We start from the raw sequence: 26,229 nt of genomic DNA on the forward strand, positions 1-26,229 counted from the left end.
ATTGAAATAAATTAGGCCCTAATCTATGGATTTCACATGACTGGGAATACAGACATGCATCTGTTGGTCACAGATCATTTTTTTAAAAGTTAGGGCCGTGGATCGGGAAAACCAGTGACCACCATTTGCCTCATGCAGCACGACAGATCTCCTTTGCATAGAGTTGATCAGGCCGTTGATTTTGGCCTGTGGAACGGTACAGTTGAAACTGGGATTCATCCCTGAAGAGTACACTTCTCCAGCATGCCAGTGGCCATCGAAGCTGAGCATTTGTCCACAGAAGTCGGTTACGGCGCCGAACTGCTGTTAGGTCAAGACCCTGGTGAAGACGATGTCAGCATGCCAATTGCACGGTTCCTCAAAACTTGAGAAATTCTGTGTTCTGTGACAAAACTGCACATTTTAAAATGGCCCCATTCCCCCCTGTGTAATAATCAGCTTCTTGATATGCCACAGCTGTCCAGTGGCTGGATTATCTTGGTAAAGGAGAAATTCTCACTAACTAGGCAGTTAAGAACAAATACTAATTTACAATGATGGTCGAAGCTGGGCTAATTTGTGGTCACAGCCAGATTTGATACAGCCTGGATTAGAACCAGAGACTGTAGTGACACCTCTTGCACTGAGAGATGAGACCACTGCGCCACTCGGGAGCCCATGAAACCTTCATGTTGCATTTATATTTTGGTTCAGTATACATTCATTTCAGGAGAAGGGGCGATTCAACTTTGTATCTTAGTAGATATAGGTTCACCCAACAGCAGTCTATTTTTACATGAAGTGAGTAAAGTTGATTGGCATTCTGCTCGTAAAATGATTGTCGGGAGGAGAAAACTCATTTCCAAAAGTTAAGTGGTCAAAATCATTTGTTATTAAGACAAGGGGGGTTACCAAAACTGTTGTATGCATTATGTAGTAGGTCAAAAAGGCAAAAATATATATAATATCAACAATCTACAATAATAACAATTATGAAAATAACCGTGGCCATTTACAGTGCATTGGGAAAGTATTCAGACACCTTGACTTTCCTAGTTACAACCTTATTCTAACATTAATTAAATAAAACATTTCTCAATCTACACACAATACCCCCTAATGACAAAGCAAAAACAGTTTAAAAATGTTAGCAAAAAAATAAAAGATAATAATACCTTATTTGCATAAGTATTCAGACTATTTGTTATGAGACTCGAAATTGAGCTCAGGTGCATCCTGTTTCCATAGATCATCCATGAGGTGTTTCTACATGTTGATTGGAGTCCATCTGTGGTCAATTCAATTGATTGGACATGATTTGGAAAGGCTCACACCTGTCTATATAAAGGTCCCACATTTGACCGTGCATGTCAGAGCAAAAACCAAGCCATGAGGTCAAAGGAATTGTCCGTAGAGCTCAAAGACAGGATTGTGTTGAGGCACAGATCCACAAGAACAGACTGACCTCCATCAATCTTAAATAGAAGAAGTTTGGAACCACCAAGACTCTTCCTAGAGCTGGCCACCCAGCCAAACTGAGCAATCGGGGAAGAAGGGCACTGGTCAGGGAGGTGACCTAGAACCCGATGGTCACTCTGACAGAGCTCCAGAGTTCCTCTGTGGAGATGGGAGAACCTCCCAGGACAACCACCTCTGAAGGACTCTACCAAATCAGGCCTTTGTGGTAGAGTGGCCAGATGGAAGCCACTCTTCAGTAAAAGGCACATGACAGCCCATGAGAAACAAGAGTCTCCGGTCTGATGAGGCCAAGATTGAACTCTTTGGCCTGAATGCCAAGTGTCACGTCTGGAGGAAACCTGGCACCCTCCCATGGTGATGGCAGCATAATGCTGTGGGGATGTTTTTCAGAGACAGGGACTGGGAGAATAGTCAGGATCGAGGGAAAGATAAAACAATAAACGAAGCAAAGGACAAAGAGATCCTTGATGAAAAACTGCTCCAGAGCACTCAGGACCTCAGACTGGGCCGAAGGTTCACCTTCCAACAGGACAACGACCCTAAGCATACAGCCAAGACAACGCAGGAGTGGCTTCAGGACAAGTCTCTGAATGTCTGAGTGGCCCAGCCAGAGCCCGGACTTGAACCCGATAGCGAACATCTCTGGAGACCTGAAAATAGCTGTGCAGCGATGCTCCCTATCCCACCTGACAGAGCTTGAGAGGATCTGCAGAGAAGAATGGGAGAAACTCCACAAATACAGGTGTGCCAAGCTTGTAGCATCATACCCAAGAAGACTTGAGGCTGTAATCGCTGACAAAGGTGCTTCAACAAAGTACTGAGTAAAGGGTCTGAATACTTATGTAAATGTAATCTTTTTTTAAATATCTAAAAACCTGTTTTTGCTTTGTCATTATGAGGCATTGTGTGTAGATTGATAAGGGGAAAAAACAATTTAATCCATTTTAAAATAAGGTTGTAACAATTTTGAAAAAGTCAAGGGATCTGAATACTTTCCGAATGCACTGTACATCCATCAAATTGATTTATAAAGCCCTTTTAACATCAGCCGATGTTACAAAGTGTTATTCAGAAACCCAGCCTATATAAATGACAAATATTTGTTACCCGAATTATAATAATCGTCACAACCCTATGTTTGTGTGTGTACCTGTTCGGCGAAGCGGTGGGTTCCGATGGTGGAGTATGTGTCTCCAGGAGGGACTGGGGTCAGTCTGGGTTTCCTCACCTTGTCTGACTGACACTGAGAACGTACACACAACACCACAGACAACTCTAATTATTCTCACAATACACTCAGTTGTGTAATCCCAAAACGATCACACCTGTAGGTCCAATATCTAGATTCTAAATCTGAAAGGAAAGGACATGCTCTCTTTGTTATGCAAGGAAGGAAAATCCGCCACACAGACGTTTCACATCTATACAGAATGCCGGCAGGTGGGAACTAGCGAGCAGAGTAAAATAGTAACGTACCTGCTCCTCTATCTTGTCTTGTCTGTCCAGGGCAGCTTCCACCGCATCAAAGAACTCATCCTCCTTTATGAGGCTATTAGGACCCTCCTGTAGAAACAACACCATGACAAGGTACAACTCATTACGACAGATGTACTGTTTCCAGGATGTACAAACTAGTAGCCAAATCAATGTCATGCAACAGGAATCAATGTCCCGCAATCTGACTGGTATATACCCACTATGACTAATACAATGGCATAACCATGAGCTATAATGTCAATTTTATAGTATCTATACTTATAAGCAAGTGGAAATAAATATTTAGCATTCTTGTCTCGTCTCACTTCCAGAGTCATTACTAAGTCAGATACCTATGATAACTCATGTGGATTGGTTGCAGTATTCATCGTCACTACAGGTGGAAGTGTCAGGACAGTTTTGGTAGTTTGAAAGGTTGGAACTCTTACCTCGTAGTCGGGGCCTCCATAGTGAGATTTCTTCTTCAGTTCACTCAAGGCCGACTTGTAGGCATCCTCCACTCTCCTCCTCTTCTCCAGCTCCTGAACACACAGTCAATGGGTCAACTGGAAGGAATATTGTTCATGAAGAGTCTATACGCTTGTGGTAAAATAAATCGCCATCTCAAATCTAACTCTCAAAGTGTTGCAACAGTATACTGGAAACACGGTACAAAAACGTCATGATACTTTTTCGAAAATCATGGTGCCGTTTCATATTATGCTACCACATTTTTCAGCCAAACCGATCTAAAATAACCTTCTGGATCCTGTTATAAAACGTTAAGTCTTCAAAAAAAATTAAGATATTCAGTTGACTTTAAGCAACAGCTTAAACAGTCTCATATCCGCTGGTCCAATAATGTCCACTTGACTTTCATGAGCATATCATGTGGCAGCAGTAATCAGCCTGCCGCATCCCGTATCAGTCCTCACTCGCCTGTTTCTCTCTGTTCGCTCTTCCTGGACATCTGTTCCTCCATCAGTTTAAACGTAATGTAGTCATGATGGTGAGCGAGGCTGCAGACCCTGACGAGTCTTCTGTTAGATTTATACATTTGTTCTAAGGCACTCCATCGCAGTCCTTGAAACGTTACTACAGATCCTGGTTCGATCCCGGGCTGTGTCGCAGGGTAGAGTGCATGCTGACACGGTCGCCAGGTGTACGGTGTTTCCTCCAACACATTGGTGCAGCTGGCTTCCGGGTTAAGCGAGCAGTGTGTCATGAAGCAATGCGGCTTGGCAGGGTCGTGTTTCGGAGGACGCATGGCTCTCGACCTTTGCCTCTCCCGAGTCCGTACGGGAGTTGCAGCGAAGGGCAACCTCAAACAGTCACACTCCAAACTCCACTATGGCCAAGACCAAAGAGCTGTCAAAGGACAACAGAAACAAAATTGTAGACCTGCACCAGGCTAGGAAGACTGAATCTGCAATAGGTAAGCAGCTTAGTTTGAATAAATCAACTGTGGGAGAAAATATTAGGAAATGGAAGACATACAAGAGCACTGAAAATTTCCCTCGATCTGGGGCTCCACGCAAGATCTCACCCCGTGGGGTCAAAATGATCACAAGAACGGTGAGCAAAAATCCCAGAACCACACGGGGGGACCTAGTGAATGACCTGCAGAGAGCTGGGACCAAAGTAACAAAGCCTACCATCAGTAACACACTACGCCGCCAGGGACTCAAATCCTGCAGTGCCAGACGTGTCCCCCTGCTTAAGCCAGTACATGTCCAGGCCCGTCTGAAGTTTGCTAGAGAGCATTTGGATGATCCAGAAGAAGATTGGGAGAATGTCATATGGTCAGATGAAACCAAAATGGTAAAAACTCAACTCGTCGTGTTTGGAGGACAAATAATGCTGAGTTGCATCCAAAGAACACCATACCTACTGTGAAGCATGGGGGTGGAAACATCATGCTCTGGGGCTGTTTTTCTGCAAAGGGACCAGTACAACTGATCCGTGTAAAGGAAAGAATGAATGGGGCCATGTATCATGAGATTTTGAGTGAAAACCTCCTTCCATCAGCAAGGGCATTGAAGATGAAACGTGGCCTTTCAGACCTGGGGGTCTTTCAGCATGACAATGACCCCAAACACACCGCCCGGGCAATGAAGGAGTGGCTTCGTAAGAAGCATTTCAAGGTCCTGGAGTGGCCTAGCCAGTCTCCAGATCTCAACCCCATAGAAAATCTTGGAGGGAGTTGAAAGTCTGTGTTGCCCAGCAACAGCCCCAAAACATCATGGCTCTAGAGGAGATCTGCATGGAGGAATGGGCCAAAATACCAGCAACAGTGTGTGAAAACCTTGTGAAGACTTACAGAAAACATTTGACCTCTGTACTGAGATAAACTTTTGTTATTGACCAAATACTTATTTCCCACCATAATTTGCAAATAAATTCCAAAAATCCTACAATGTGATTTTCTGGATTTTTTTTCTCATTTTGTCTGTCATAGTTGAAGTGTACCTATGATGATAAATCACAGGCCTCTCATCTTTTTAAGTGGGAGAACTTGCACAATTGGTGGCTGACTAAATACTTTTTTGCCCCACTGTACATACATACAGTTGAAATCAGAAGTTTACATACACTTAGGTTGGAGTCATTAAAACTCGTTTTTCAACCACTCCACAAATGTATTGTTAACAAACTATAGTTCTGGCAAGTCGGTTAGGAAATCTACTTTGCATGACAAGTCATTTTTCCAACAATTGTTAACAGATAGATTATTTCACTGTATCACAATTCCAGTGGGTCAGAAGTTTACATACACTGAGGTGACTGTGCCATTAAACAGCTTGGAAAATTCCAGAAAATTATGTAATGGCTTTAGAAGCTTCTGATTGGCTAATTGACAGCATTTGAGTCAGTTGGAGGTGTATCTGTGAATGTATTTCAAGGCCTACTTTCAAACTCAGTGCCTCTTTGCTTGACATCATGGGACAATCAAAAGAAATCAGCCAGGACATCAGAAAAACAATTGTAGTCCTCCACAAGTCTGGTTCATCATTGGGAGCAATTTCCAAATGCCTGAAGGTACCACGTTCATCTGTACAAACAATACGTATGCAAGTATAAAGCAAATATAAACACCATGGGACCACGCAGCCATCATACTGCTCAGGAAGAAGACGCGCTCTGTCTCCTAGAGATGAGCATACCTTGGTGTGAAAGGTGCAAATCAATCCCAGAACAGCAGCAAAGGACCTTGTGAAGATGCTGAAGGAAACAGGTACAAAAGTATCTATATCCACAGTAAAACAAGTCTTATATCGACATCACCTGAAAGGCCGCTCTGCAAGGTAGAACACACTGCTCCAAAACCTCCATAAAAAAGACAGACCACGGTTTGGCACATGGGGATAAAGATCGTACTTTTTGAACAAATGTCCTCTGATCTGATGAAACAAAAATATAACTGTTTGGCCATAATGACCATCGTTATGTTTGGAGGAAAAAGGCAAGCCGATTCTATGCAGTATTCTATGCAGTATTCTATGCATTATTCTATGCTAGGAGACACTGCTCAAAATAGTTTAAATTCCAGTCTCATGCTCCACCAGAGGTAATTAAACTGACTCAAGACAAATGAGGCTGGCCTTTGTCTGGCATCCTCTAAGACTTGTCTTCCAGTAGCAGGAGGGAGGTGCTTCCTTGCTCATGATGCCCCACTTAGGTGCACTAAACCTGGCTGACTGGCTTGAGGGCTGACAAAGTACAAAGAGAATGAAGTGCCGCTTCGCACAATGAAATCCACAACAAACACTAAACGGAACAGTAGGCACACCTACTTCAAAAAGACACAGAATTCCAATAACAACATGAAGCAGATTAAAATGTCACAGGATTAAAAACAAACTTTTACAAGATGGAACAGGACACTACTGAACAGTGCTGCTGCCTACATCTCTACCACAGGTCCATTACAATTGTAATGACTAAGGATAGAAAGACAGTACAGCTTTGGATTAGGATAATCGCCAACTCAAAACCAACTCAAATTCCAACTAACAGATCTGTCAAACTAGTGACTAAACCCTATTATCAAAAAACTACAACATAGTGGAAATTGATCCAAATACAAGTCCAAATATTGACTAGAAAAAAGGAGGGAAGGTGAAAACTGGGATACAACAGTCAGTTTTGGTTTCCATTAAGAGCGTATTCCAATCTGCTGTGGTGTGTTGGAAGCAGCCATCGCTGAGACCTAGGCCTATTAAAGAAAAAAGCTAAGTGAGAAGTAGCCATTGGTCTGAAGCAGAAGGAAATTCACATGATCACCACAATGCCTACTCCACACATGCTCTACTAAGGTTTTCCAGGACACAGCTTTGACCTACTACAGTAGCAACACTACATGGCCAAAAGTATGTTGACACCCCTTCAAATGAGTGGATCCGGGAATTTCAGCAACACCCGTTGCTGACAGGTGTATAAAATTGAGTACACCGCCATGCAATCTCCATAGAGAAACATAGGCAGAATGAATGGCCCGTTCAGAAGAGCTCAATGACTTTCAACATGGCACCATCACAGGATGCGACCTTTCCAACAAGTCAGTTTGACAAATGTCTGCCCTGTTAGAGCTGCCCAGGTCAACTGTAAGTGCTGTTCTTGTAAAGTAGAAACATTTAGGAGCAACACCGGCTCAACCACAAAGTGGTAGGCCACACAAGCTCACAGAGCGAGAGCGCCGAGTAGCATGGCTGTGTGCTCAATTTTATACACCTGTCAGCAACGGGTGTGGCTGAAATAGCTGAATCCACTAATTTGAAGGGTATATGCAGTGCCAGTCAAAAGTTGACACACCTACTCATTCCAGGGTTTATTTAGACTATTTTCTGCATTGTAGAATAATAGTGAAGACATAAAAACTAGGAAATAACACATATGGAATCATGTAGTAACCCAAAAAAAGTGTTAAATGAAAATATATTTTATATCTGAGATTATTCAAAGTAGCCACCCTTTGCCTTGATGACAGCTTTGCTCACTCTTGGCATTCTCTCAAATAGCTTCAAGAGGAATGCTTTTTCAACCGTCTTGAAGGAGTTATACACAGAAGATCTCAGCTAAACAAACATTTATTTTATCTGTCGCTCTGTGACTGCCGATAACTTCAGAACAAAGTTGACTACAGTACAAAGTTGCCAATGTCTTTGCAATTGTTATAAACAAGCAAAGGATATAATGCTGCTTCAAATGAAAACAGATGACTGCATTGAAAGAAATACAGTAGGCTACATAGGCCTATATACTGTATTTCAATCACATTGAAATCAATTGAGTTCTATTTTCATAGTGTAGGCCTAACAATGTGTGCAATGTGACAAATATTCAATTTAGTGCATACCCTAAGCATTAGAATAAGCTTCCTCAATATTTGATCATTTCTTTCTAGGAGCTGAACCATTGTCAGTATCTAATGTTAAGGTATGATTTGAATGGAGAGAGCTGAGCCAAGAGCAGTGCTGCTTTTCTTTCGATCCTATCAGTATCTGTAGGAGAATTAGTTAAAGAAAGGGTTAGGGTTAGCGAAAATGCTCTCCTAACCTGCTATGAAAAGTATTTTAGGGAAATCAAGGTTGGTCTTGCTTCTCATGTGCCTGGTGTTAGCTAGCTCTGCAGCAACCGAGTTGTTGGTCCCAATTTTAGCATTGTCAGAAATGCTACAAAAAGATAGCACATCATTGGTTCTTAAGGGACAGAAAATGAGCATGTGAGAGCGATAAACAAATTAAAACTGGTGCGCCTACAAACATAGCCAATCGCATTTTTTTAAGTCCAATGTTCACTTTATGGACACTACAGTCTCGTTTTAATCCGACTGATACAAGTTAAGCTATGTAGGCGCAGAAAATACTCTTAAAGCTCAATTGCTAACAAGCCTGTTAAAAATTCTGGTATGTGGTTCTTGGTAACGGCCGGACGGTTCATAACGAGAGGCTGGGAGTGTGATGTATCTCCAATCAAGATGATTCGCTTCAACCAATACCGACACTATAATACGTACTGTAAAGAAGCGGCTGCAAGTCTGTAGTGGGATCCATCTCTGGCTTTCGTATTTCAGTATGTCGGCCCTCTTGTGTAGCGAGGGCTTCCAGGAAGACAGAAGGTACCACGATGTCCGAGCAGTCATCCTACTACTTACTCCAGTTTGTGTGTTGGAGTGTGTGTCCTGTCCTGTGACGCTCGCTCCCTGATCAACATATGCTACATTCAAGATACACACACCCAGCCACGCTGGTAGTCGAAACCAACTGCAGGCTACTCCTACCTCCCTTTCTTGGGTTGGGCAACTTGCCTTGAATTTTTTTTTTGGAAGAACTGGTTTTCAACAGCTGAGCAGAGTAAGGATGTGAAGCTTAGTCATGTGTCTGACGCAAGGTAGGGAGGCAAATTCCTACAGACTGCAGTATCTACAAAGTACATTCTCAATTCTTAATCCACTCAAATCACCACTAAACCATTCAAACAATTAAACCATTCAAATGTGACTTTACGGAAATGCAGATGAAGTGTGGTTTATTTCACATGATGAAAACGAAAAGAGCCCTCTACCTTCAAAAGCAGGATTGTCTTGAAAGGTGTTTAACAAGTGTTGTCATTACAAAGTTCTTTCAGACAGAATGTCAATCTAGCCATGTTTTAATAGTTGTAATAGAATGCAAACTCACTGTTATCTTCCCTGAAGAGTTGAATGTTTCTAAATGTTTTACATGCCTATTGCACAACTGTTGGACATACTACCTGAGGGAGATTCTTTCCAAACACATAACAGTCCGGCATAATGAAACTAAAAGCCAATTAAGGCAGAATGGGGCATTGAGGTGACCAGATGATCCAATCACCTCCACACACACATTAGACTGGATCTGCCACCACAGGTTAGACAACGCCTCTGCTGAACCAGGAGTTGTGTACCGTCTCCTCTCACTGGCTTAAACCATAAAATAGAAGTGGACTGGTGTGTTTACCAGCCATGTTCGATTAAAAATGATAACTCGTTCTCTTCTGCAACAACAACCTGACTGGGGAAGTGTCCCATGAGAGAGGTGAGGGGTCGAATGACCCTGTTGGTAGCTAAAGAAGACTTGTGATTAGCTGTTACAGCAGTGGGCAGTGCCATACCTTGTCAAGTCTCTTCTGCCAGCTGTCCTCTCTCTTCACCATGAGTTCGATGCAGTGGGAGAGGGTGGACAGGATCCCAGCTGTAGTGGCCTTAAACGTGATGGCCTCACCCTTAAAGTCGATCCCATTCATGCCCTTAGGATTAGCAGCGGGAAACACTGGGAGAGAGAGATGACATGACACACAGTTTGATGACATGGTTCCAATGTCACATGCCACCATTCTACACATAACTGTGCTTCAGGGGTGATGAAACTAAGATTTGTTTTCTGATCTGCTTCCACAACACACATTCAACACAAACACACATTTGGGAGGAAGGCAGTGTTATCTACAGTGCAGCGCCCCTAGAGCTATTTTAGGGGTCAAGTTCCTTGCTCAAGGACACAAACACTCATATTGCTACAAGTAGTAGCAACTTTAGTAATAGTATAAGTGTGAATTTACACACTGATCCTCACGCTTCTCTTTGCTGCCGTTGTTGTTGTAAAGGCAGTCGCCATCGGGCCGTGTGCTCGAGGGAAAGTCGTCTTCATCCTCCTCCACCACTGGAAAGGAGACAAGACTCCATTGATCTACCAGGGTTGCCATTCCATGTTCTGTGGCAAGTGTGGTTATTACAATTTACATGGCCAGTTCAATATGGAACTGTAAAACCCACAGAAAGCCCCTTCCAGTTATTCTTCAGTACCTCTGACTGTTCCTCTCCCTCCATGTTAGCTTATTTGTTTATTTTGATCCCCATTAGCTTTTGCAGAAGCTACTCTTCCTGGGGTCCACAGTCCCTCTCCCTCCATGTTAACCAGCTACATTAGGTCTACCTCTGTCTCTCTGGAACTCGTCCTTGGAAACGCCATCTGCGCAGCTATCAAAGTACTTCTGTAGTGTGTCCACCTGTCTGCAGAGGATGTCTCTGAACGTCTCCATCTCCGCCAGCTTCTCCGGCAGGCTGTGGCCCTTCAGGTCCAACAACACAAACACACGGGTTCACTGTTAGATCTTAACATAATTAAACAATCATGCATTGGGAATCAACGGGACGTCTGCACCAAGTTAAGGTTTGTCCCTTGGTAATGAATGAATTAAACAAAATGCCTAGCTACACCTTTCCAGGGGCTGTATTGTCCAGGAGCGATTCCTGCGTATGCAAAATAACTATTTAAATGGGCGGTGTATACCAAGAAAGCAGACTTCTGCTGGTGAAATTAAGCCAATAAAAAGTGTTATGGCGGTTACATGAAATGGACAAGCTTTTTGGGGAAACTGAACATATTAGCAAAAGTTGTGAGTGTGTAACTCTTAGGTCAAAATATGTAAAGCCATTTCGAAGGAAAGGCTGTACACAAAAACGACAATACTGAAAAGACTGTCCTCTCTAAAGTAATCATGGGAATGACAAACGACGGCTATGTATGTTACAGAATCTGAAATAAACATTCCAAGCTTAAAGATCAAAATCTATCTCAACAAATTTGTAGTCATTTGGAATGTTTTTAAAAAGGTCAGTGGAAAGCATATTGCATAATTACAGGTAGCCTGAATAGTATGCAAGACCAATTAGTACTCTAACATTCTATTTATTGCATATACAGTGCTGTCTGAAAAGTATTCAGACCCCTTGACTTTTGACACATTTTGTTATGTTACAGCCTTGTTTTTAAAATTGATTAAATAGTCCCCCCCCCACCCCTCAATCTACACAAAATACCCCATAATATCAAATTTACATAAGTATTCAGACCATTTTCTCAGGACTTGTTGAAGCACCTTCGGCTGCTATTCCAACCTCGAGTTTTCTTGGGTATGACACTACAAGCTTTGCACGCCTGTATTTGGGAGTTTCTCCCATTCTCTGCAGATCCTCTCAAGCTCTGTCAGGTTGGATGGGGAGCAACGCTGCACAGCTATTTTTAGGTCTCTCCAGAGATGTTCGATCAGGTTCAAGTCCAGGCACTGGCTGGGCCACTCAAGGACATTCAGAGACTTGTGCCGAAGCCAATCCTGCAATGTTTTGGCTGTGTGCTTAGGGTTGTGGTCCTGTTGTAAGGTGAACCTTTGCCCCAGTCGGAGCTCCTGAGCGCTCTGTAGCAGGTTCTCATCAAGGATCTCTGTAATTTGATCCGTTCATCTTTCCCTCGATCCTGACTAGTCTCCCAGTCCCTGAAAAACATCCTCACAGCAAGATTCTCCTACCATTCTCCACATTCATCTACTGCACACCTACCATTCCAGTGTTTAATTGCTATATTGTACTTACTTCACCACCATGGCCTATCATGCGTCACCATAGGGATAGTGCCAGGTTCCCTCCAGATGTAACGCTTGGCATTCAGGCTAAATAGTTCAATCTTAGTTTCATCAGAACAGAGAATCTCATTATCAAAAGCTACCTAAGGACACTTAGACAAACTCCAAGAAGGCTGTCATGTGCCTTTTACTGAGGAGTGGCTTCTGTCTGGCCACTCTACCATAAAGGCCTGATTGGTGGAGTGCTGCAGAGATGGTTGTCTGTCTGGAACGTTCTCCCATCTCCACAGAGGAAGTCTGAAGCTCTGTCAGAGAGACCATAGGGTGGGGTGGGTTCTTGGTCTCCTCCCTGACCACGGCCCTTCTCCCCCACTTGCTCAGTTTGTCTGGGCGGCCAGCTCTAGGAAGAGTCTCGGTGGTTCCAAATTTCTTCAATTTAAGAATAATGGAGGCCACTGTATTTGGGGACCTTCAATATTTTGGTACCCTTCCCAAGATCTGTGCCTCGACACAATCCTGTCTCGAAGCTCTACGAACAAATCCTTCGACCTCATGGCTTGGTTTTTGTGCTGACATGTCAACTGTGTGTGCCTTTCCAAATCATTTCCAATCAATTGAATTTACCACAGGTGGACTCCAAGTTGTAGAAACAGCTCAAGGATGATCAATGGAAACAGGATGCACCTCGGTCTGAATACGTACGTAAACGAGTACCTGTTTTTTATTTTAAATTTGATAAAAAACAGTTTTTCGCTCTGTCATTATGGGGTATTTTGTGTAGATTGGGCAGTCCCTCCAGGATTCCGCGATCGCAAAATCAACCAATCAGCGCATATTAGGCGAGAGTTCGCAATTTTGACCAATTCCCGCACTTTTACCGTGGAAATGGCCCAATGAAAATAAAAAATAAAAAAAATAAAACGTTTTTTTTTATCGCTCATTTGCCAACGAAAATAACAGTTAACGTTCGTGCGAAACAATTTCCAAATGTTTTTGGAAACTAGAGAAAGTCAACAATCAACAGTCACTTCGAATCAGCAAAGCATAAGAGAATGTCAGAACAGTTCCCACAGCAGCGGCAGATCACCATGACTGAATTGCAAAATGTATCACAGAATTTCAGAATAGCTGCAGCAAAATCAAGCATTTCTGGCTGCAGAAATCACTTTTTCCCCCCCGCGAAACCCTGGAGGGACTGATTAGGGGGGAAATCAATTGAATCCATTTTACAATAAGGCTGTAACGTAACAAAACGTGGAAAATGTCAAGGGATCTGAATATTTTCCGAATGCACTGTACATGTGCCTATACTGTCAATCCACTTTTCTGGACACTGAAATAAGTTGGTGTATTTTGGGGTGCTTTCTTTTGAAAAGGACACTCCAGGACTGTTCAGATTGTTGATAAGCACTCTTCTCATCTTTCTATCCTTTACAACATTACTGCCATGTATGAGAAATGCATTCCAGTTCATATTTTCCAAGATAATATTAGCTAGACGGAACATAACATTTTCAAGATATTAATAATTGCTTCTAAAAGTCTGAAGATTACATCTCAAAACAATCACACAAAATGTGGTGAATGCACAAGCTAAGACATGATACATCAATATCCAACACATCCACAAGCGTGGATGTGATGTCACTCTGGATAAGAGCGTCTGCTAAATGATTGAAATAGATATTACGGATATCATAACACTGAAAAAAGATACGGGCAATTAAGAGTTATAAAGCATGTATAGACCATATAAAACCTTGATAAAAGTTAGCTTTACAGGCTGTGACCGATGTTATGTGCATGTTTTAGAAAAACTTTTCCTAAAAAACATTCTGGCTGGGACAGGCGATCTTTACAAGACTGTAGAACACGCAAACAAAACTCACAACACTTCAATTTGGTCTATACTGCTTCATTTACATCACATCTTCATAACCAACACTGGGGGACAGCTGTGAGTGGAGAAACAAGCACTGTGAGCTCTTTGAAAAAGCCATGACATATGATTGACAGAAAAGCCTTCAGAGACTTGGCTTGCTACTCTTAAATGAACATAATTCATACAATTTCCGACTTAAACTTTTCAAATAAAGCCTGAACTCCAACATGTAGACCTTAAGGATAATTATAAATGTGGATTCATTTGGAAATGACTAACTATTTAGGCATGCGCAGGTTGGGAAATTAATGGAAATTCCCTGGAAATGTGTTCTCAGTGTTGTGGTGGTTTACCTTGAAGGAGGAAGTGGAGGTGGCAGAGAAGCCGCTGGCAGCAGAGGTGAGAGACAGCATGGAGCCATGACGCCTCAGACTGGACTCTGAACCATACCCCGACTCCGCCTGGAGGGGTGGGGGGAAGAATACATTAGACCAGTGTTCTCAACTCCAGTCTTCACGCACCCCCAACAGTACATATTTTTGTGTGGCCCCGGAAAAGCACACCTGATTCTACTTTTTAACTAATCATCAAGCCCGTGACAAGTTGAATTAGATGTGTTTGTTCCTGGGCGACAACACAAAGTGTGTGCTGTTGGGTGTACTTGACGACTGAAGTTGGGGAACACGTGTTCAACCAGTCACCAGAGTAAGAAATACATTATTCCCCCAGCCAGTGAAATACAGAATCAAACCCTGAGAAACAGGTCTACTACAGGAAAGCACAAGGATTGCCTTTAGTCCAATGGGATCTATTGAAGGGGGAACAGGACACCGACTACACCAGCTTGTGACCCAATAGGTTTGGAGGCCTATAGGAGGCTTGGTACGGTGCATTGTATGCTTGGGTATGGAGATGTCAACATTTGTCCTATCATGATTATATACTCAGAAAACATTGTGATATAGGATGGTATCGACCCCTATTGGCCAACCACTTTTTTTTGCAAAAAATTACAATAAAACCCCAGCTATAACCACCGTTAGGCTATAATCACAATAAAAGTTAATGTTGCTGAAAGCCTGGACAGAGGCTATGTAGAGGAAAATATTTTCTAATATTCCTGTCTGGTGGAGACAGCTTCAGTATGTAACAGGCTTGTGTGTGTGTGTGTGTGTGTGTGTCCACAGGATGCAAGGGAAAGGGACCAGAGACGTGCCTCTCGTGCTTCAGCCAGTGTAATCTGACCTCGCATTAGCTCTCACTTCACTTGCTACACATGTTGCTTCTTGTGGACTGTAGTGTCGCTCTGTCAGCTCTGATTGGCAGACAAAAACAACAAGCTCCACGTGAATGCTATACACAGACGTAGACAGAGAGAAAGTATATTTCCTGACAGGACATTGAGCTGCTTTGGTGGAATTGTCCGCTGTGTCTAGCCTACATTCTCCCCTTGCTTTATTATTTGAAATGGCCTACAGCAAATACATATAGGCAAAGAATTCAGATTGTCATAAACGGTAACTAGTAATGCTGCATAGTGCCATAAATACACTGAGTATACAAAACATTAAGAACATTTCCATGACAAACTAACCAGGTGAAAGCTATGATTCTTTTTTGAGGTCACTTAAATCCACTTCAAATCAGTGTAGATGTGTGCCATTCAGAGGGTGAATGACCAAGACAAAATATTTAAGTGCCTTTGAACAGGGTATGGTAGTAGGTGCCAGGTGGACCGGTTTGTGTCAAGAACTGCAACGCTGCTGGGGTTTTCCACGCTAAACAGTTTCCCGTGTGTATCAAGAATGGTCCACCAACTAAAGGACATCCAGCCAACTTAACACAACTGTGGGAAGCATCTGTGTCAACATGGGCCAGCATCCCTGTGGAACGCTTCACACCTTGTAGAGTCAATGCCAGACAAATTGAGGCTGTTCTGAGGGCAAAAAGGCTGGTGCAACTCAGGTGTTCCTAATGTTTGGTATACTCAGTGCATAACTCACCTTTCTGGTAAAAATAGTTACTTATTGCTAAGACATACTCACTTTTGACGACAAGCTCAAGTACTTATTAGTACCCTACCTCGTCTAAGAGTATCTTAAAATGAGACATCTCAGTCTTATCTCCCCCCCAGAAAACGTGCACTCGTCTTTTCCCACTAGCACTGACTTTGCTGATAACCTCTGAGAGGAAAATGACTTACAACTGATGTGGTTGTTTCAGCTAGCTATCTTTAGATGAATGGAAGTTGCTCAGGATAAGAGTGTCTGCTAAACAACTCAAATCTAGTACAAATATGATGGAGTTCCTATTCAAGAAAAGTGGGTGAATAGGGCATGAAGTATGCTAAGTTTAAATATCTACATATAGTAATGATCCGTTTAGGAACTCAGTCATTACATTTCACCTGCCTTATAACTGTAAAATAAATATGATCATATTTAGTGACAGTGAAAATTGGCACTATTTTATAGAACTGATGACAATGAATGTACTGCCTCTGAGCAACACACACCATTCAACAACCCGCCGACCACTGGGCTTCCTCTCACTACCATATTTGGTAGTGAGAGGAAGGAAACGCCAAGCGGATGCTTTACATTTATACATCTGGTGAAATAACTCCTCATTGTTCTATCTGTGGTATCATCCTGGTCCTAACACACACACACCAAGTTTTTCCTGTTCGTCCCACATTCAACTGTCACAAACCAGTCGACCAGTTCCACTCAGGAGCAGTCATGTTGCAACATGTCAATTCCTGGGAATGGTAGCATACTGTAAATATGGGATCTCAAATCACGATGCTTCCGGTTGCCACCATCTCTCACTTGTTTGTATTTCTTGGCCCGGGACTTGAACTAGAATCTTTCTGGCTACTGGCTGCCTCTCTAACCTCTAGTCTTGGCTACCTCTACCTCTCGTTCTATTCCAAACCAACCACTAGGCTGGTGCACTTATGTGTAGATCTTAAAGTATTGGAGAATAAACGTAAATTGCCAAGGGGAATGTCAAGGGGAAGATCTCTGGTATATGTCACTTCTGTGTACAAGAGAGAAAGAGATCCTTCATTCTTACCTTGTGTAGTTCGATGGAGTCAATCCATTGGAGCCGGTGCTCTGGGTCCTCTGCCCGTAGGTACCACACACTGTCGTTCACACTGATGTCAAAACGACACTCGTCAAACTCGTGGGGCTGCAGGGAGAGACAGAGTGAGTGGAGACACGAGTGACTAGGCCTATACAGGAGACGTCAAACCCTACAGCAGAAAGTACTTTGGGAAAAGCAGTGCGTCTACCGCTTTAAAAACAAACATGAGTGGTCAATAGATCCTTCTTTCAGAATCAACTCAACAAGGCCCAAACACCCAACACTAGGCTATATTATTATGCAGGGCTTATTCCAATCAACATGTTGGTTGTAGGAGGAATGTGGTTCTGACTAGAGGTGCAAAGGGTATACTACTTGAAACTTTTGAAGTTTACCAGAAAACTACCAGAATTTATCATATGACATCTAGTGGCCTTTTTGGGAAATTCAGATTATCATCACAGGTGTATCTCTGGCCCTCTAAAACATTATCTTAATTTAAACCAACTTAGTGAATACTGTAAGAATATTCCGAAGATAAATACACAACACAGAGGACGAGAGGTCAATAGAGTACTAACAATCAATGCAAATAGTAGTTTTTCTGTAATAGGGGATTAATGAGCAATGGTTATGGGAGGGATTTGTCGATACAGTGAGCCTGAAATAGGATACTTGTTATTTGGCCCAGTTTTATTGCAAGGAATTCTAATTGGCTAGGGCTGGGTTATAAAACGACATGCTGTCCCTTTGTTCTGTGGAGAACTGGGAGAGAACCACAGAAGAGCATCACTGAGGACAGGGGAGAATGATCATCTACCTCAGCATAATATCTATGATTTATCCTCTTTGAATAAACATATTTCCTCCCCTTGATTTGCTTTGGGGTCTGTGCTATTAAAGAATAACAACAACTGCTAACGTTTGGTGCCGTGACGAATTGGTCTGAACAACAAGAAAACTTAACAACTGTGGATTGATCCAGAGGAGAGTCTACTCTTAATCTCCTGATTGATGGCCATCAGTGCTGAGTGAGTCTAGACCAATATAATTTTAAAAGAACCAAATCAGGTTAAAATTAGTGCATGCAATGAGTGAAACGTATCTGTGATGTATAAGGGTTCAAGTGAAACCTTCTTGTTGCATAGAAGCGAGTTGCTAGTTGAGTAGCAATTTTTACACGTGTGGTTAACGTAAGTCTTCAACACAGGGATACAAACCGGTGAGGGCCCAAAAAGGTGACTTTCTCTTTTCACTGAAACATGTAAAAAAACATCCCTGCTAGCGGTAACTGCAGGTTAACTAATTAAACAACAAATATGATCTACATGATCTGTCTCTGTGTGTAAAATAAGTGGTTAATGTGAACCTAACTCACAGCTAAAGAATGTAAGTAAAGCAATCCAATGTTATTTGTTGCCTAGACTTTACTGCAAATGACACTCAAGTCCTGAGAAAAAAAACAATACACTAATATTGCAGTTAGCCATCACAGCCTTTATAATAGAACACTTGTGACCATACACATCTAAATATTGCAATTGGGGGGGGAAACATCTTAAAGTAGAATATGAATGAAACAAACAGGCATTCTATTTTTGCTCTATGATAGTTGCCACTATAGTAGACATTGATCAAGTGCACAAGGTTGTGTACAAAATTAACATTCACTAAGTAAAAAAATGTAATAATCCCCCTCACTCACACACCTCCCTCCCTACTATCAAATTCAACACAACGAAAGCAATATCTTTGGGCTACACTGCACATTATTACATTGTTCACTTTCTACCTGTGGACATCTGTTCTACAATGTGCCAGCAGAGCATGATACTCTTTTTTGGCATAAATGATCTCTTTCAGGCAGAGAGTACACCTGGCATACCCCTTTTTAATTCACTGTATTGAAAGAGGGAAAGTGTGTGGCATTTCTTTCACCTCTATTGGCCTCCAGCATAAGCCAGGCCCAGCTCCAGCTACACTTGATCCATGAATCCACTTGTTTTTACCTAATTCTCTCATTCTGAAAATGAACCACATACTGTAGAGGGATAACTTCAGTTCACAGATAGTTATTTCGTTAACATTTCACAGATTGCCAGGGTTCAGTATGCAACTAACACGTTATCATTTGAGGAACGGCAAGGAGACTGATACCAGTTAACTGGCAAACTGCCTTTGCAACTTTCCAGCTCGCGCGCTGATTCTGTAACTAGCAAGTTGGTTGCTGCATTCTTTTATGTGAACAATTGGCTGAGCCCTGGATACAGCCAGTATTGCTCCTAAAGCGCATCACTCACCTTTCCTCATTGGCTCTACACAATTCACATAGGTCACATAATTTGGATTCAAAATGGCGAATTTCACCGAAAGGTGACTAGTTTGCATCCCTGTCAACAAGCTTTTTTATGGGTAGCCAGGCCCTAGAGAGAAAATGTGTTCTAGAAATGGTTTGAGTCCTCAAAGGGGGATATATTTTGGGGTTAAATAAATATATAAACAGAGAGAGAGAGATACATTATACAACTTTGAAGTTAAATGTAGCGCCATTGTTAAGTGAGAAAACCACTCTGGAAAAGGGTGGAACAGCTCCTCCGGATGTGAGTATGAAAGAGATTTTAAATTCACTGTCTATGAAGATATGAAGAACCATTTCAAAGTAGAGAAGTGTAAGCATGAGATAAAGAAATATTCTGTCATTGTTGACAAAGATGGAATCTGTCTGATATACAAAAAGCTTGGGGAAAAATACCGAGAATGTCTAACTCCTTGACAAAGTCACGATGATCTTTAACTGTATCAGCCGAAGAAAGAAAACGGGATGAGAAATTATTTCTGGAAAATCATGATAGGACATTGCAGAGAGGTAAAGAAAGTTTGAAAGCTCTTGGTGGACAGATCAAAACCTTGAAAGAAGAAATTCAACAATTACAGGGAAGGGTCGTAAAAACAGACTTGGCTCCAACGTGGGGAGGATTTCGTAGGCCAACCACACAGGCTGTAAAATGTAGTAAAGACAAACCTCCGGTGACAGTAATCACACATAAATCAGCATCTCCAAAATACACTGCTCAAAAAAATAAAGGGAACACTAAAATAACACATCCTAGATCTGAATGAATGAAATATTCTTAAATACTTTTTTCTTTACATAGTTGAATGTGCTGAAAAAAATCACACAAAAATTATCAATGGAAATCAAACTTATCAACCCATGGGGGTCTGGATTTGGAGTCACACTCACAATTAAAGTGGAAAACCACACTACACGCTGATCCAACTTTGATGTAATGTCCTTAAAACAAGTCTAAATGAGGCTCAGTAGTGTGTGTGGCCTCGACGTGCCTGTATGATCTCCCTACAACGCCTGGGCATGCTCCTGATGAGGTGGCAGATGGTCTCCTGAGGGATCTCCTCCCAGACCTGGACTAAAGCATCCACCAACTCCTGGACAGTCTGTGGTGCAACGTGGCGTTGGTGGATGGAGCGAGACATGATGTCTGAGATGTGCTCAATTGGATTCAGGTCTGGGGAACGGGCGGGCCAGTCCATAGCATCAATGCCTTCCTCTTGCAGGAACTGCTGACACACTCCAGCCACATGAGGTCTAGCATTGTCTTGCATTAGGAGGAACCCAGGGCCAACCGCACCAGCATATGGTCTCACAAGGGGTCTGAGGATCTCATCTCGGTACCTAATGGCAGTCAGGCTACCTCTGGCGAGCACATGGAGGGCTGTGCGGCCTCCCAAAGAAATGCCACCCCACACCATGACTGACCCACCGCCAAACCGGTCATGCTGGAGGATGTTGCAGGCAGCCAAACGTTCTCCACGGCATCTACAGACTCTGTCACGTTTGTCACGTGCTCAGTGTGAACCTGCTTTCATCTGTGAAGAGCACAGGGCGCCAGTGGCGAATTTGCCAATCTTGGTGTTCTCTGGCAAATGCCAAACGTTCTGCACGGTGTTGGGCTGTAAGCACAACCCCCACCTTTGGACGTCGGGCCCTCATACCACCCTCATGGAGTCTGTTTCTGACCGTTTGAGCAGACACATGCACATTTGTGGCCTGCTGGAGGTCATTTTACAGGGCTTTGGCAGTGCTTCTCCTGCTCCTCCTTGCACAAAGGCGGAGGTAGCGGTCCTGCTGCTGGGTTGTTGCCCTCCTACGGCCTCCTCCACGTCTCCTGATGTACTGGCCTGTCTCCTGGTAGCGCTCTCCATGCTCTGGACACTACGCTGACAGACACAGCAAACCTTCTTGCCACATCTCGCATTGATGTGCCATCCTGAATGAGCTGCACTACCTGAGCCACTTGTGTGGGTTGTAGACTCCGTCTCATGCTACCACTAGAGTGAAAGCACCGCCAGCATTCAAAAGTGACCAAAACATCAGCCAGGAAGCATAGGAACTGAGAAGTGGTCTGTGGTCCCCACCTGCAGAACCACTCCTTTATTGGGGGTGTCTTGCTAAATGCCTATAATTTCCACCTGTTGTCTATTCCATTTGCACAACAGCATGTGAAATTTATTGTCAATCAGTGTTGCTTCCTAAGTGGACAGTTTGATTTCACAGAAGTGTGATTGACTTGGAGTTACATTGTGTTGTTTAAGTGTTCCCTTTATTTTTTGAGCAGTGTAGTTGGATGAATGGTCAAAAATGTTGAAACTAGAGGTTGACTGATTATGATTTTTCAACGCCGATACCGATTATTGGAGGACCAAAAAAGCCGATACCGATTAATCGGACGATTTAAAAAAAATGTATTTGTAATAATGATAATTACAACAATACTGAATGAACACTTATTTTAACTTATTATAATACATCAATAAAATCAATTTAGCCTCAAGTAAATAATGAAACATGTTCAATTTGGTTTAAATAATGCAAAAACAAAGTGTTGGAGAAGAAAGTAAAAGTGCAATATGTGCTATGTAAGAAAGCCAACATTTCAGTTCCTTGCTCAGAACATGAGAACATATGAAAGCTGGTGGTTCCTTTTAACATGAGTCTTCAATATTCCCAGGTAAGAAGTTTTAGGATGTAGTTATTATAGGCTTTATACGACTATTTCCCTCTATACCATTTGTATTTCATTAACCTTTGACTATTGGATGTTCTTATAGGCACTTTAGTATTGCCAGTGTAACAGTATAGCTTCCGTCCCTCTCCTCGCTCCTCCCTGGGCTCGAACCAGCAACACAACGACAACAGCCACCATCGAAGCAGCGTTACCCATGCAGAGCAAGAGGAACAACTACTAGAAGGCTCAGAGCGAATGACGTTTGAAACACTATTAGCGCACGCTAACTAGCTAGCCATTTCACTTCTGTTACACCAGATCTCGTGAGTTGATAGGCTTGAAGTCATAAACAGCGCAATGCTTGACGCACAACGAAGAGCTGCTGGCAAAACACGAAAGTGCTGTTTGAATGAATGTTTACGCGCCTGCTTCTGCCTACCACCGCTCAGTCAGATACTTCGATACTTGTATGCTTGTATGTTCAGTCAGATAATATGCAACGCAGGACACGCTATATAATATCTAGTATTATCATTAACCATGTGTAGTTAACTAGTGGTTATGATTGATTGTTGCTAGCTAGCAACTAACCTTGGCTTACTGCATTCGCGTAACAGGCAGTCTCCATGTGGAGTGCAACGAGAGAGAGGCAGGTCGTTATTGCGTTGGACTAGTTAACTGTAAGGTTGCAAGTTTGGATCCCCCGAGCTGATAAGGTGAAAATCTGTCGTTCTGCCCCTGAACAAGGCAGTTAACCCACCGTTTGTTCCTAGGCCGTCATTGAAAATAAGAATGTGTTATTAACGGACTTGCCTAGTTAAATAAAATAAAAATTATTTAAATTAAATTTACATTTCAATTAAAATCGACGCCCAAAAATACAGATTTCCGATTGTTATGAAAACTTGAAATCGGCCCTAATTAAATCGGCCAGTCCGATTAATCGGTCGACCTCTAGTTGAAACATCCACAAGATGTAGGTATGAAAACGTGGGACCATTTGAATCATTAAGAAACTCTACAGTCTATATCCTTATGATGGGTTACAGTTATTAGCCTTTGTTTTGAATAACCATTAACATGGCGTAGTTGAATAAAAGCTTTATAGAGCTGTGGGTGGTGAAGAGCAAGATGTGGCCGATGGATGGAGAACCAGACACGTTTTCCTTAAGGTTCTGTCCAATACAACCACCAACTGGGAGAGAGAACCAAATGTGTTCAAAAACCAAATTAACCGTTTGTTGAATTTGAAGAAAGGTTTAGAGAAGAGGTGGTTAGACACAGTGGGTTACCCGACATGGAAGATGAAGATGCCCCATTTTTGGAGGAATTGAGTGTAATCACTCATCAGCTGATCCATACATTACTTGCGAAAAACATTTGTTTCCACAACTAATGACTGGGAGAGACAAAACTACGGCGACATCAGACAGACGGTCACGACTGGACAGAGACATCAATCAACATAATAAACTGTCTTCTCAGAGTTGTGCAGGTTCCGAGTGAAACCAACAACAATATCCGTTGAGCAGAAGAGAAACGTGGTGCGTCATTATTGTGGGATTTCTGGTCACTGGCAAAGAGAATAGGATAAGCAGGGTCCGTCTATGTAAAAATGGACTCAAGACAACAGCCCCAACGCTGATGCAGAAATTTAAGAAGCCCTCTCCGGCTCAGCAGCAGAGTTTTCTGGATGATGTGGAGGTAAACTAACAGACCCCCTATTACTTCCAATCTCAGCTGGTGTACATATGAAATCAAATGGAATATATGGGAACATGATGGTTAACAACCTTGCAATAGATTTTCTTTAGTAGATACAGGTGCTGAAGTCACTCTATTGTCTATATCTTATGCAAAACATATGTCCTCAGTACACGGGCAAGAACATCGGAGCAACAAGCGTGGGGGGGACAAAGACCGATATGAAACAAACCGTTATCAATTTCTCTTGGTCCAATGAAGATTGATGCAGGAGTGTGGATAGGCTTATTTGAACAACCTATTTTAGGTCTTGATGTTTTATGCAACTTGACTCTACATTGAACATTTCTGAAGGGAAGGTGACATGGAAAATTAGACAACTGCAGGGCTCTACAGTTCAGAACCATCCTATTTGGACTACAAAAACAAAATGAGTGTGGAACTTTCGATAAGGAACCAGTGTGCTTGACAGGTGTTGTACCACCTTGCACAAAACAATATCCCATTAGCAAGGAAGCTATGAACACTACTAAAGTAGTGATTAAAGATCTATGGAACATGGGTATAGTTGAAAAGACACCATGCAATCCGGCTACTCTCATGTATCCTCCAGATACCACATTACTTGAACACGACTGTTGTTAATTGGTTTTGGATCAGCTCTCTGATAAGTTTATAGAGCCATTCTTTGGAAAACCGTGAGTTTATCTTATACACAGACAGTATGCTTTTGGTGTCACCCATTATTTTGGAAAAATATGGAAAAACAGAGGATTCATGACATCACTGGGAGCTCCTGTGAAGAATGGACCAGAGTTGATGGCTCTACGGAATGCTCTCCAGTTACAATTTTGAAAATGAAAGCACATGGTAGAATCTTTACAGACAAAAGTAATGATTTGGCTGATATTGCTGCTAAGGCGGCTGCCAAGAGAAAATCTCTGTCAGCTAAACTGATTAGGAGATACACCTTGGATACATTGCAACACATTAGAGATATGCAAACAATGAAGTGTGGGAATGGATGGCTGCAGGATGCAAACTCAATCAAGGTGTGTGGAAATACAACCTGAGATGTGTAGCGCCAAATGCACTCTTACCCTACTTGGTGACACAGATCCACTCTTTGGGACACATTGGTGTGGACAAGATAGTTTATCGTTTTGTGTGCAAATGGTGGAATCCTATTGGCTACACCAATAACCTGGGTTTGGAATCTGTTCCTTAAAGACAGCAAGGCCTTCTCCTCCACATTTTCTGACTTCGAGCTCCTCTTCTAGTAGAAATGGCCCGCTGATGCCAGCTGATGTTGCCCTAGTTTAATAAACTTTATAGGGGCCTATAAAATGTTGTATTTTCTCAAAATTCAGTTTCTCCATTTAGTTTTCCCAGGTTTCAGCTTTTCCCCCCGATTTTCATGTTTTCGCTCTCAAAAAAATCACACATTTTTAATAGAAAAAAAAACAATTTGAGACCACTTTTGAGATCTGGGGAAAACCTAAGAAATTTTCATTTTTGGGTGTAGATAACCTTTCATTCAAGTGTGCACCAGCAAGACACTTACTTGGCTAGCAGTGTTTCTGTAGCACACGTGATTGCAGAGTTTGCTAAACAAATCACTACTGGATTGATGCAAATAATCATGATCTCATTCTGCCAGGTAGGCATAGACTACTTTGTAGTTAACATTTAATTGAGAAGATTTTTATGAAACCCTTTCCAACTACCAGAAGGCAGTTGTCATTAGCATCCTCGCAAACGGCTACCCAAAGCGGTAGACAAACGCGCACAAACATGGGGATTCACGAGCAGTTGCCACTTCAGATAGTTGAAGGAACATACGAATCACTTAGGCTACGCATTTCGTTCATGACATCATAATCTTTGACAAATTAATTGATTTCCTACTAAGTTCAAGACATGATTAAATATTGTTGAATTATGTTTTAATGTCTGGATTCCGTCCACATTCCCTGCATCGCAAATTGTATAGGGCCTTAACTATTAATAAAGCTCCTCGTTTTATTTCCCGTAACAAAAAACTGCAGAGCCCCCACACCACACAGTATCTGGAACATACATGTAATGCCTGCAAAATGTCATAAAGCTAAAACAATCCCCATGTGTTCCATTTCATAAGTTAGTTTCAACTTCTGATGTAGTGATGAGGGAGGGCTGCTGGTTTCTCTTTAACCTCCTCCTGTACCAATC

General features: G+C 42.3%; 1 protein-coding gene across 3 annotated transcripts in view; it reads right to left on the reverse strand.

The window, feature by feature from the left end:
- The window catches only part of LOC139389316 (ceramide transfer protein-like), a 41,928-nt gene that overhangs the window by 6,796 nt on the left and 8,903 nt on the right, over nt 1-26,229 (reverse strand). For all 3 annotated transcript variants that reach the window (XM_071135965.1, XM_071135964.1, XM_071135967.1), the window contains 8 exons: nt 17,276-17,392; nt 14,551-14,658; nt 10,890-11,025; nt 10,530-10,616; nt 10,069-10,226; nt 3,384-3,476; nt 2,935-3,021; nt 2,609-2,701 (listed from right to left, as the gene is read on the reverse strand). In XM_071135965.1, the coding sequence (XP_070992066.1) occupies nt 2,609-2,701; nt 2,935-3,021; nt 3,384-3,476; nt 10,069-10,226; nt 10,530-10,616; nt 10,890-11,025; nt 14,551-14,658; nt 17,276-17,392 (879 nt within the window). The remainder of the gene's footprint in view (nt 1-2,608; nt 2,702-2,934; nt 3,022-3,383; nt 3,477-10,068; nt 10,227-10,529; nt 10,617-10,889; nt 11,026-14,550; nt 14,659-17,275; nt 17,393-26,229) is intronic.

Source organism: Oncorhynchus clarkii, chromosome 30 (assembly GCF_045791955.1).
Source record: "Oncorhynchus clarkii lewisi isolate Uvic-CL-2024 chromosome 30, UVic_Ocla_1.0, whole genome shotgun sequence".
Lineage (NCBI taxonomy): Eukaryota > Metazoa > Chordata > Actinopteri > Salmoniformes > Salmonidae > Oncorhynchus > Oncorhynchus clarkii.